The 12,092-nt window shown below is 41.3% G+C and overlaps 1 protein-coding gene across 3 annotated transcripts in view; it reads right to left on the bottom strand.

The window, feature by feature from the left end:
* Positions 1-12,092, bottom strand: part of AMOT (angiomotin) — a 62,938-nt gene that overhangs the window by 27,219 nt on the left and 23,627 nt on the right. For all 3 annotated transcript variants that reach the window (XM_054580354.1, XM_054580352.1, XM_054580355.1), the window contains 4 exons: positions 10,465-10,984; positions 6,656-6,800; positions 5,726-5,818; positions 3,096-3,241 (listed from right to left, as the gene is read on the bottom strand). In XM_054580354.1, the coding sequence (XP_054436329.1) occupies positions 3,096-3,241; positions 5,726-5,818; positions 6,656-6,800; positions 10,465-10,984 (904 nt within the window). The remainder of the gene's footprint in view (positions 1-3,095; positions 3,242-5,725; positions 5,819-6,655; positions 6,801-10,464; positions 10,985-12,092) is intronic.

The following is a 12,092-nucleotide window of genomic DNA, read 5'->3' as shown; positions in this document are numbered from 1 at the left end:
TAACATTATATTAGTTTCAGGTGCACAATACAATGAATGACTTGACATATATATTAATCTGCACATCTTGCTGCAATGCAAAATAGTTACTTGAGTTACCTTGTACTTAGTAGGCTAATAACATATTCCCTAGACAAAAGGCTTAATTTAAGTAAACCCCCCTATTTCTCATTTGCTAAGTATACTAAAGAGATTTTCTTTGGAAGAAATTCCAAAAAAGGTTATGCTGCCATTTGTAAACCATAACCAAACTATTGTTTTACATGAGACATAGGCAAGGATCTGACATATATCCTTCTGCCTTCAAACATGACTTTACTTGAGCCACCTCAGAGAGCAGGATGCACTTTTCTATTCATAATGCCCTTCTTGCTTTAGAAATTTAGTAATTTTGTTAAGGAATCACAATAAAGACCCCTTATTACCTTAGTTCTAGAGCTACCTATTCACGTTAAATACCTCCCTAATGTTCCATACTTAAAAATTTTACCCCATAAAGAACAAGTCCTAATGGGGGCCCAGTCACAGGAGAAAAGCAAAACTTCAAAGAACTAATACCAACTTCGAACGAACCTTGCTCTGATAAGCTGCTAAAACAAAAATGGAAATAAGAATCAGTGTATTTTCCCTGAGTCAAGACTCTCTATGTGCTAAAGGTGATATGACCTGAGAGTCTTGAAGACATTACTTGGCCTATACCTCTGGATTCTGTCAGGGAGAAGGCTACCAGCCTGCTCTGCCCATCAAATGTTCTACCTTCTTTAACAACAGCAACTCAGAATTTCCCAACAGCTAGACTACATGAAAAAGTACAAGTTGGCTGAGGATAGAAAAAAAACTGATTAGCTTATTTGAGATATCTGGCCACCTCCATTTTATCCTAGGCTAATGTTTAGGACTTCTCCTTTAAATTATAAGTTGTAAATTTATGTATTTGGGGACAGGGTCCTGGAAAACAACTAAAAATCTCTGTAACAAATGTCCAGAAAAGCCTCAGAAGTTTGAAAGCAGAAATGTATTTCAGGCAACTGGTTCAGTGAGGGCTGCACAGTGGGAACTACAGATTAATATACTCTCCACACATGTATATTATTTTCATCATTAATAACCAGTTACCACTGAGCCCTCAGACACCACACACCACCATGGTTGCAGAGTCTGTCCCCATTATCTCCAACTAGTTGGGCACCCTTCCTGGAGAGGCAGAGCAAGGCTGTTTTGTGCACTCCATCCTCAGAGCAGATGGAATAAGCTTCTCATAGTCTGTTGAAAAAGAAGGGCTCAATGGGTAAAGCAATTTTTTAAAAATTAAAAGATGCAAAGGTTACTAAATCTGAACAAGCGCCCACATCTTTTTGGGAATGGAACCAGAGGATGATTCAGACAGGGAGGCAGGCAGCAGAGTCTAGGGAATGAAAAGTCATGAGATTCCAGTTTTATTCCTGGCTCTATCAAAGACTTGCCATGTGATCACCAGCAAGTTACTTCTTCTCAGCAGGTCTCTCAGTTTTCCCTTCTTTAAAAGAATACAGTTTTATCCTCATCCTATAATTTACTCTGTGATTTCCTTGCAAAAAGGGGGAGGAAGGGAATATATGAGATGCAGCAAGAGGCTAGAGGGTGTGCTAAGCTCCCTAGACTTGGATACCAGGAATACATAAGTATTCCTCATTTACAATAAATCATCTTAGTGATATTTCTGATGCAGACAACCCATGAAGTAGGACATCAGCCTGATTCTACACAACCTGAAATTTAACAATTAAACAATTCAAGTAAAAGGACATCAAAGGTTAGATAGTATCACCTACTAGAACAGTATAAACACACAGCCCAGCTCCAACAAGCATGTTAATACCCAAGAACAGAAGCAAAGTATATCTGTAAGTCAGGATAGCTCTAGGAACTAGAACCATTCTTACTGAAAATGAGTGAAGGTAAGAAAGATATCTTACATATAATAGCCAGAATGCTGAGGGCTTGTTCACTGAACACTTTGGTCTCAAATTTATATAACTTTCAACTTGTTTTAATGGAGGCTACTTTTTCTCTTGAAACAATTCAAATTTTAGAATAGATAAGTCAGAGAGATGTGAAATTTTCTTAACGAAGTTATATTTTAGCACCACATTTTTTTGCTGGAACACACCCATCTCCTGAAGTGTAAAACATCTAAGAGTTAGCAGTACTCCAATACAATGACAACTGACATCCAGAATCAATGACAAACCAGCAGCAAAGCTCCCTGTATTGTACACAAACACGGCTTATTGTTGAAACTGAGTAACATCTACATCAAGACTAATCAGATACATGTTAATCATGTGCTTAATAATTTGGGACCCTTGCATTTGTCAAGGGAAGGATCCAGCATTGCACACAAATATGTGACAACTTCACCCCACCACATACCTACATTCTAGAACCTAGCCAGTAAAAGCCAGGACACATCTTTTGGTTTGCCATAAAATATAACTGTCCCTGGGTCCCATCCTGTCCAAGACCCACCAGATTGCTTTAACCCTAAAATCAATCTACAGAATAAGTCCAACAATAAGAGGCAGAGCCATCAAGATTCATTTTTAACCTGAGGGAACCAACATCCCACTGAGCATGGGGAGACTAGGACCATTCTGATTTAAAGACCACTGGAATACTTTAAATTATGTGAAATAATTTTCTAGCCCATCCAAAATAAAGTCCTATAAGGCCGGGGGTGGGGGGTGGTGTGTGTGTGGGGTGTGTGTGTGTGTGTGTGTGTGTGTGTGTCCAGAGGTCACAGGCTTAAGGCAGGGCTAGGTACACAATAAGAACTTGGGGGGAGGTTGTTAACTTTTTATATGAATGAGCAAATGAAAACTGCTCCTTGACCATGGTGATTTCCTATTCCAGAGTAAAAGGAAGGAACTTGCAGAAAAAAAAAAAAGAAATCAAAAGCTACATACATACATCAGCATAGGTATAACTAGAAGTAGCAGATGGTACTTTTCTGTTGGGGGACTGTGCAACTGCTAGTTCACCAAAATTATGAGTCATCGGCGCCCTTGATTTCCCAACACTTCCACCCTCAGGCTACCTGAGGAAACTACACGTACCTCTTCCTCAAGCTTTACCACCTTGGCCTGGGCGTTGCTTAGGGCCTGGTCTCGGATTTCAATGTGTCGCCTTTGGTCCTCATTGGTAGAACGGGCAGTGGCCAGCTCTGCTTCAAGCTTCTCCTTCTCCCTCTGGCTTTCCTTATCTATCAAGATATGAAATATCACACTGACATTCTAAAGGTGGCTCAAAACCTTACCTGGGCATAACTGTCAAGCACATCCATTACTAAATATTCTAGTGTTCTAACACATAGCTAAATGAACCAGGAAACCAAGATCTTGACTCTATCACTGGCTCTACCACTAAATTATATGAATTAAGAACAGTCACTTAATAGTGGTTGTTGTGCAGAAGCAATGAGAAAGTAGAAATAAAGACTGTTACGAAAAGTCTTTCACAAAGGAGAACAGACACACTCATCAGAAGAATAAGTAGCCTTGTCTAATCAATTTTATATCTTCAAACGGTCTTGTATTGGTGAAAGAATAATTAAAGCACGCCTTCTCAAGTTTCCCATTATTTCCTTATGAAAGTATCTGCATATTTAAAAAGTATATTAAATCAATCTAAAAATTGCATTTCATAAAATGCATAAGACCTCAAATCCCACCTTAACTCACTAACATTTTTTTAAAGTGAGATCAATCCATAAGTGCATTGTATCTACAGATGACCATGACACATATAGTTATTCTCTGTGCCTTTCTAGGTCCCTCCCCTTCTAACTAGGACAGACCTTGTACCAGAAACTCGAATGAGCAGTTTTGATTCTCATTTGGAGGTAGAGTACTCTTTCTCTTGAGACCTTAATACTTGAGTTTGTAGGAGAAACTTTAGTAGGACAGCCTCGCCTTTCTTCCCACTCTGATTTTACATACATATTGAGATATGGCTTGGTAAAAATGAACATTTGTTGAATACTTAATGTGTACCTGGTATTGTTATGAACTTAATCCTCAGAACAAGCATATAAGGAAGATATTATCATTCTCGTCTCCATTTTGCATATAAGAAAACAGAGACTCAGAGGACTCTAGTAACTTGCAAAAGGTCCCACAACTAGCAAAATAAGTAATGGAGACCATACTTAAGGCCAAGCTGTTTTAAATGCTTTCTACTGCGGTAGTTTGAGCACATTCCTCAGGGAGGCTTTTCAGGAGGGCTTTCTTGGCTCCTGCCACAGTTCCAACTGAAAGCAAAGTCCAAAGGCAAGAGAAATTAAAGGGCCACAATTCATGCCCTCTTCCATGCCTATGAGGTGGAGCCTACTTTTCCATTTTAGAAGCATTTAACAATCTCTTACTCTGCTGTTTGTTCAGTTTGATCTGCTAAATTACCACAATTTATAAATTAGTAGCAGAGCTACTAGGACACCTGAAATAACCACTCTACATAGGGAGGAGTGTTGACTAACAGATCCAGGCCAAGAATCCATACATTTTTTTTGTTTTGTTTTGTTTTGTTTTGTCCTGGGAGACTGCCACTGTATCTACCAGTGAACTGGCTTCCAGGGTAACCGTGACACCAGAAAAGCAACTTCACAACAACTTACACTAGGCACTGATGACACCAGAAAAACTACATTCCTTCCTCTAAGACCTGCTGACAAAAGAACAGGAGGTTCAGGGAAATGATAGAGAAAATATCCCAGTTCTGAAGCCAGAGCACAATGGAGAAACCCAGAAAAGGAGGGTGATATTGCAAGTGAAGATTAAACAAACTTGTAAAAGCTGACTGTAAGCTACATGGAAAGACTTGAAAGGGCTGTGTGGCGGCCCAGCAAAGATGGGGCCTAACTAGAGTCCCACCAAGCACTACTCCAGCTAGGCGCCATAGTGAGGGAGGCTGGAGGTAGAGCACACCAACTAAGGCATCTATCTGCACAAGGGTGGGGGTAGTTCATGTTTCCCCCACCTCATTTTCCCTATGGACTCAATCCACCCTGTAGTTTTTATTGCTTGTTTTATAGTGGCAATTTGAAAGAATGAGGCATTGTCTAGCTGGGTGGAGTCCATTAGGGACTGATAAAGAAGAAGATTAATTCATTGTTCTGGTCTTGGGAGTATTTCCAGACAAAGGAAATACTGTTATAAAGAAGGCACAGCTCTCGAATCCCCCTACCCTCCAACTCTGCAGTGTTCCCCTTGTAGTTACCCTTGTAGTCCACCAAGGGGTAATGATATGATAATACAAGGTGTTTGAAATAAGGGGGTTCCAGGAACAGGTTAGGTATTGCAAACACTAACCATCAGTCCTGTGTGCTAATCATATCTGTACCAGAGCTAGCACAGGGAGCCTTCAACAACAAATCCTATCACCTTTAAAGGACCCCATGGTCAGTAAGGTCCTTTTCAGCTACACATGACAAAAGCAGGGATTTCAAGGGACTTCTGTGGTTTAATACAAAAGGAGTCATGTGGATGTGACTAGATGTTGTGGCAAGCAGCCTTCTTGGCCTAGAAAGTACAGAACAAATTCTCCCAACTTCATGCCTGAACAGGAAAAAATATTCACTAGATGAAATTCACTCTGTCCTGGCTGTTCTAGGCTAAACAGAACTGTGTGACCTTTTCCCACACATTCCCATCCACACATTAATGCCTGCTGCTATAGCTTTCAGACTTACTTTTTGCAAAGAGTTGAGAGATGGTTTTTCTGGTATCCTCTGTCCCCTCATATTCCTTCTCTGCAAGCTGCTTGTTGGCAGTCTCCAGACGTTCTGTGGAATTGAGACACAATCAACAGAGCCCCATATACAAACTTCCATGCACATACTGTTGGCCCTTTCAATACTGATCTTTGGCAAAACAAGCCTGCTTCTTATTACACAAAAAAAAAGGACAACATAGACCTAGGATTGCAAATGTGGATCCCAAACAATACTAGACCATGACAGGGAAAGAAGAGTTGAATACTTAACAGTTTCACTCCTTGCTAACAAAACCTAAGTGCAGAATTCTAAATTTCAACAAAGGAATCAATCCTGGAATATATATCTTTCATTCACCTGAAGAAAAAGCATCAAAGTTATTAATTATAAAGTCATTAAAATCATGTAATGTCAAAGCTGCAAGGGGACCACAGGCAGCAACGAGTTCAGATCTGTCATTTTATAGATAACTTAATTCAGAGACAGAAAATACTATCCCCAAAGTCAGCGTCATCAGTTTTGAAGGTGTTGGGAGGGTTATTTCTTACCATCTTCAATATTACCATGTTAAGGTAAAAATGCAAGAAGGGAGTCCTAGAAACAGTGGAAGATAAAACCAGCCTCTGTAAAACCTATAAAGGAAAGAGGCAGCACTGATTGTAGGGGTAAGCCAGGTGGGTCCAGGAGTCCCAGGATCAGTATCATCTTATTAACACATCAGCTCTTCCCACTTTGATTAAGCAACTTGAGGCCAAGTACTATTGCAGTCACAAAAACCTGGCCTTGTCTATGCCCTATAACTTACTAAACATACCAGTAGGCTGAACAAACTTAAGAGCCTCAATGTATGCTCCATAGCCCTTCCCTTCACCAGCTTGGCTTATGCTTCAGAAGTGACTACCTCACCTCTCAGATCCCTGTTGAAGTCATGCATTCTCCGAATCTCCCCCTCAAGCTTGTTTCTCATGGCTTTCTCCAGGGCTTCTCTTTTGGAAGATGATTTTACAAGGTTCTCATATGCCTCTGAGACACGCTGGATTTCTGTCTCCACCTGAAAAGAAAAACGACAAGACAGTGCTGATGATTGGAGCAAAGGGAAAGAGGCCTGAAAATGCAAATCCTTAATGACAGCTTCTCCCAGGGCTTTTTAGATGGCCAGGGGGCATAACACTGATAAGAAGTTTCCCAGAAGGACTTCAAAATTCAACCTTAGGCTTAGTAATTACCTCACTGGGTCAGGACAGTTCCTCATGTTAAAAACAAATAAGTTTCTGCCTTCAGAGAAGATAGTAGGAGAGAACAAATTTCATAAGTAGAGTTAAAAATGATTTTCATATCTGAGTAAGAGCTTTTCAATTTCAAAAATAGTAATGTATGTAGTATGCAGATAATGTTATTCTAGAGCACTCAAAGGGCTTTCAGATGTTTATTTCAATTTACCCTGATACCTGTCTTCACAAGAATACCTCTCCCCATTTTAGCTGAAAGAAAAATTACATTGCCTTTTCCATCATGAAGTTAGTGGCAAAAGCAAACCATAGAAACTCTAAGCCTCAGACTCATGCAGTAGCTTAGTTCAATTTAACAAGTATTTACCAAGGGCCAAATATTTACAAAAAATCTTTAAGACACTCTGGGTGTGTAAATATGAGTGAGAACATTATCGTTGCCCTCAAGGAGCTTTTGAGCTAATCAAGTGAAAGAATACAGGGAAAGAGACATTATTAAGAAAAGTAGGCGTAGTCTTATAAAGTGCACGGGGAGGAAGAGGTTGTTCCTGGTTGGGGGTGAAGGGAGAGGAGGACAATTTCAGGGAGGAGGTAGCATTTAGAGTCAAATCCTAAAAGCTGCATCAAGTTTCAGGGAGCAGAGGTGAGGAGAAGGGTATTTTATTCTGAGTTTGCGAATGCATTCTCAGAATGACTATTACTCCTATTTGTCTGGACACTGTGGTGTACATAGAGGTAAGCTGATGAGATCTAGCTGCAAAGACTGACTGGAGTCAGATCATAAAAGGGTTTTAATGCCAGGCATTTGCACTTTATTCTGTAGTCAGTGGGAAACCAGCAGATTTTTTTTAACAGAAATTCATAATCAGAGTTATATTTTATGACACTCCTGTAAATCTTGTAAATGGAAAAAAACAACAACACGAAAACATCAAAGGGAAAGAAACGGTTTTGCCCTGAATTAGTCCAAAACAGGAAGAAAGTAAGAAATGAGACTCGATTCCTTCTGGAACTAGTATAGTTTCATTGAACATATAATAACCATAGATATATCTGCATATAATTTGTATAAGACAAATAAACTTCATGGTCTATTAAGCAATTTTCAAGTTAAATTTGATTCTCGCAAACATTCTATATTCCCTCTCAGTTTTCCACTGTCCTCCTTAACAAAGCTTAGGGTGCTTTATGGGGAGAAATATCAGGCCCCCAGTGGGAGACTTGGGGATAGGTGGGGTTACCAAACAACTCAGATTCCACCTGCCTCTGCTCCAAAATTATGCCTGATGCAGGACTGTCTGCAAACAAATGAGGCTTACACCACAGAAAAGAGCAGACTTGAGAGTGTTTTTCTCCTTGCAGATGGCACCAAGATAGCAGCACAGAAGGGGAAAACTGGTGAATGGCATTTAGTGACTTGATCTGCAAGGCTTGAGCCTGATAAAGCTTCTTCGTGAAATTCAAGTGCTGAGTAGAGAAAATAAACATTTCCATTTGAAAGAGCAGCTTGGTGTTTGTCTGCTCTAGGCAGCCTTTAGAATACAAGACTTTCCAGTTCCCCACAGAATGACACACCTGGAAGGCAGTCCCTCTACTCACATCGTTCAGAGTACTATTTCAAGATCTTGTACCAACACTTTCCCTACCCCTCTGTGTAGATACTGTACCCTTCAAAAGGGCAAGCTGTACACCCATCAACAGAACCTTCCAGGAAAAGAAGTTACAGAAGGGCATATCCACTAGTTCGCTCTGTGTGACGATGGGGGCAGGGAAGAGGGAGGGTGGCGGTGAATTTCCAGTCTTATTCTGTTTACCTATTTATATCCCTCATAAACCTTGGGTCTCCTTATTTGTCCTAGCTCCATCTGGTATCTACCTCATTCTCCCCGTTTTCCTTTCCTCTTCTACCTCATCTGTGCCTCTCATCCACTGCAGTACTGGGTTGGCCTTCACTTCCCCCAACACTCAAGCTGTGCCAATTACATTCAGTTGAGTCATCTTTCCCGATACTTGGAAACAAACAACACAAATCCTATTCTGCTCCTCTTTCTGTCACCTACCCTCCCCCTCAAAAAAATTCACCATGGATCATTTGGTGAAGAGGCCCTATAGACAATCTGGGTCCATCCTTCAGTTACTGCCTCAAAGGTGTGGCTGGGGCCACCCTGAATAAAGAGTTTGGGGAAGAATATCAGCTGTCAAATCTAATCAGCCAAATTGGGGCAGTGTGACAGTAATGTGTAAGTATGATCCATTTAGTGAACCAATGTGATGGGAGTTATGGGTGGTATACTTAAATGAGTGAAGGGAGAAAATTCTAAATTGGGAGCAAAGCCATAGAGAAACAGTTTTCATTTAACCCCAGCAACCCTCATCCTCATTTAGGAATATTGAGGGTAAGTGTTTTTACTACATAAATATACTTAGTTGACAGTAAGTCCTCCTCTTTCCTTTAGGTCTCCAATTTGGTGTTTACAAATTTTTAGCTTCATTCAGACCCCTGAAATTTCCACTTGTGGGTATCTTCTAAGGACAGAGTTGATGAACTGTACCATGCAACCTCCCCTCCTTCCGCCAGCTTCACCCTCCCCTCCCTGAACAGTTCACATTGTCTTTGTCAGGAGATCAAACCACGTGGGCTCTAATGACAAAAGCGGCAAAGAGGCTGCCAAAGGCATAACCCTGTTCACCAAGAGTCCATGGAGGCCAAGAGCTAAGGTTCCTAGCTTAAAGCACTCAAGAGCTAAAGATCCAGCTGCAAGAGAAAGGAGAGGACCAGGGAAGAATGTGAACTGAGGACATACTTTCCTTTTCCTCCTTCCTCAGCCTAGGGCTGTCACCTGTCACCCAGCTGTGGTGCTAAGCCCCTCCTCAACCCCACACACACAAGAGAAAAAGAGCAGATGTTGAATTTAAACGGAAGAGAAGGGCCAAAGCAAAAAGGAGGATAAGGAAGGGAGTGTTGAAAAACAGTTACCATGGGAACTCCCACTTGGAAAAGTGCTCTAAGCCCTTTGCAGAGCAAGGCAGGGCAGGACCTAACTTCAGTGGTGAGGTATTTCTAGGAACTATGGTTTTATATTTACAATTCAAATTCAGGGTTTGATAAAATACAATCAAGACAAAAGTCTTTATGCTGGAAGGTCCTTCACCTACACAGACATCACCAGTGTTCTTAACCTTATGAAGATGTTTCTCTACTTACTGGAATTCTAAAGCAATCAGCTAGGTTTTCTTAGGGCTACCGTGTCTGGAAAAACTGTATAAATATTTTTTTTTTCCTCGAGATAAGTGTAAAATGTTACTTCCCCTAGAAAGACAGGCATAGGCTTATTCCAAAGTTTGATCCATATCTAACCTTCAGATATAAGAAACCTGAAGACCTGCTCATAAGTCATGCAGGCACCCACAAATGGAGACTTTTACAATGATAATAAACATATAAAATTTAAAGGAGACTCTAATATCCCAACATGGGGGCCTCACCTTCTGCAGTCTTGCCACCTTCTCATAGCATCCTTCCAACTCCTGCCGCAAGTTTCGGTTCTCATCTGAGAGGATCTCAACCATCTGTTGGGCTCTGGAAACAATGGCAAAAGGGTCTGCTGGCACTGGCTGATAAGAAGCAGAAGACTGCTGAGCTCTAGGCATAGCTGAATAGGCTTCGGCTGGCGGCGGCGGCGGCTGCTGCTGCTGCTGCTGCTGCTGCTGGTGATGGTGGTGGTGGTGCTGCTGCTGCTGCTGCTGCTGCTGACTCAGGCCCGGCTGGCTGAGACGGTAATGATCACCCTGGTGAGTTTGATTAGGAAGGAAATGTTGCTGCGGCTTAGGTAGGTGAGCTGAGTGGTCTCCTTGGTTTGGGACCAATGGATGTTGGGCAGGAGATAATCTAGTAGATGGTGGAGACTGCAGCAAGGGCAAGGAACCCCCAGATGTGAGGGAAGAAGTAGGGCTGTGAGGCTGAGAGTTCCTGGCCGACAATGGCAATGAGATGTCCTGTGTTGGCCTGTAAAACATGGAGGGCATGCTAAGGTTAAGCTACCTCTGAAGATACTGGGGAAGAAAGGCAAAAGAAAGTGAGATGAGGAGGCTGCCAGTACCCTCAGGACACCTACAACAAGAAGAGCAGGCAGTGTTAGACTATGGGATCTCTGCCAAAACCTCTATAGTCCTTTCCAGGCCTGACCTTCTGTGGCTGCCTAAGAGACAGGGATGTCATCCCATGGAGGACTGCACCAGATGATCTTTCAAAGGTTGCTTTGTGAAAATCAAAGTGCTGTATGCCTATATACTCAGTACTCAAGTCAAAGGATTTTAAAGGAGTCTTCTACAAGGTAATTTTTTCATCTCATTTTAAACTACACCTTTTATGACATTCTATATGTGCTCCAGTACATGTAAAGAGTCAAATTTAGAAAATATGTTCCACTTGCCCAGAAGGAAATAGCCAAAAGCAGTCAAAACTACCCCCCATCTTGCTATCTGCAATTCTCTTTGATAATAAACATTTCCACAAAAAATATCCCAGGCAGGTGTGGCTCAGTGGATTGGGTGCCAGCCTGCAAACCAAAGGGTTGCCAGTTTGATTCCCAGTATAGGGTACATGCCTGGGTTGTGGGCCAGTTGCCCAATTGGGGGCATGCAAGATGCAACCACACATTAATATTTCTCTCCCCCTCTTCCTCCCTCCCTTCCCCTCTCTAAAAATAAATAAACAAAATCTTTTTAAAAATTACTTGAGGATATATAGATTCTTTTTAAAGATACCAAATAATTGTTATTGATTACAGTAATTAATAATTGACTGATGCCTACCTGCTACTAGTAACAACACCATGCTTGGAGGGGATTATATGCAACATTATTATACAATTTTTGGTGTACTGGATAACAAAATATAAGGACTGGAAATTCCTCTATGAAACAATTTAAGCTGACTGTCATTGGACAGAGGGAGAAACTGAGGTCCAGAAACGGGAAACAATCTGTCAAATATTACAGTGAGTTAGTGGTAGTGCCTGAGTAGAACCCTTGTTTCCCAATTCCCATTCCCTATCTCTACCATAATATATTGACTTCCACACACCGATGTTCAGATTGCCAGCCTACTGCTT

This window comes from Pteronotus mesoamericanus, unplaced genomic scaffold (genome assembly GCF_021234165.1).
Source record: "Pteronotus mesoamericanus isolate MK-2021 breed Mesoamerican mustached bat unplaced genomic scaffold, CSHL_Meso_final contig_58, whole genome shotgun sequence".
Classification (NCBI taxonomy): Eukaryota; Metazoa; Chordata; class Mammalia; order Chiroptera; family Mormoopidae; genus Pteronotus; species Pteronotus mesoamericanus.
The sequence above is the reverse complement of the archived record's forward strand: the minus strand, read 5'-3'. Positions and strand labels throughout refer to the sequence as shown.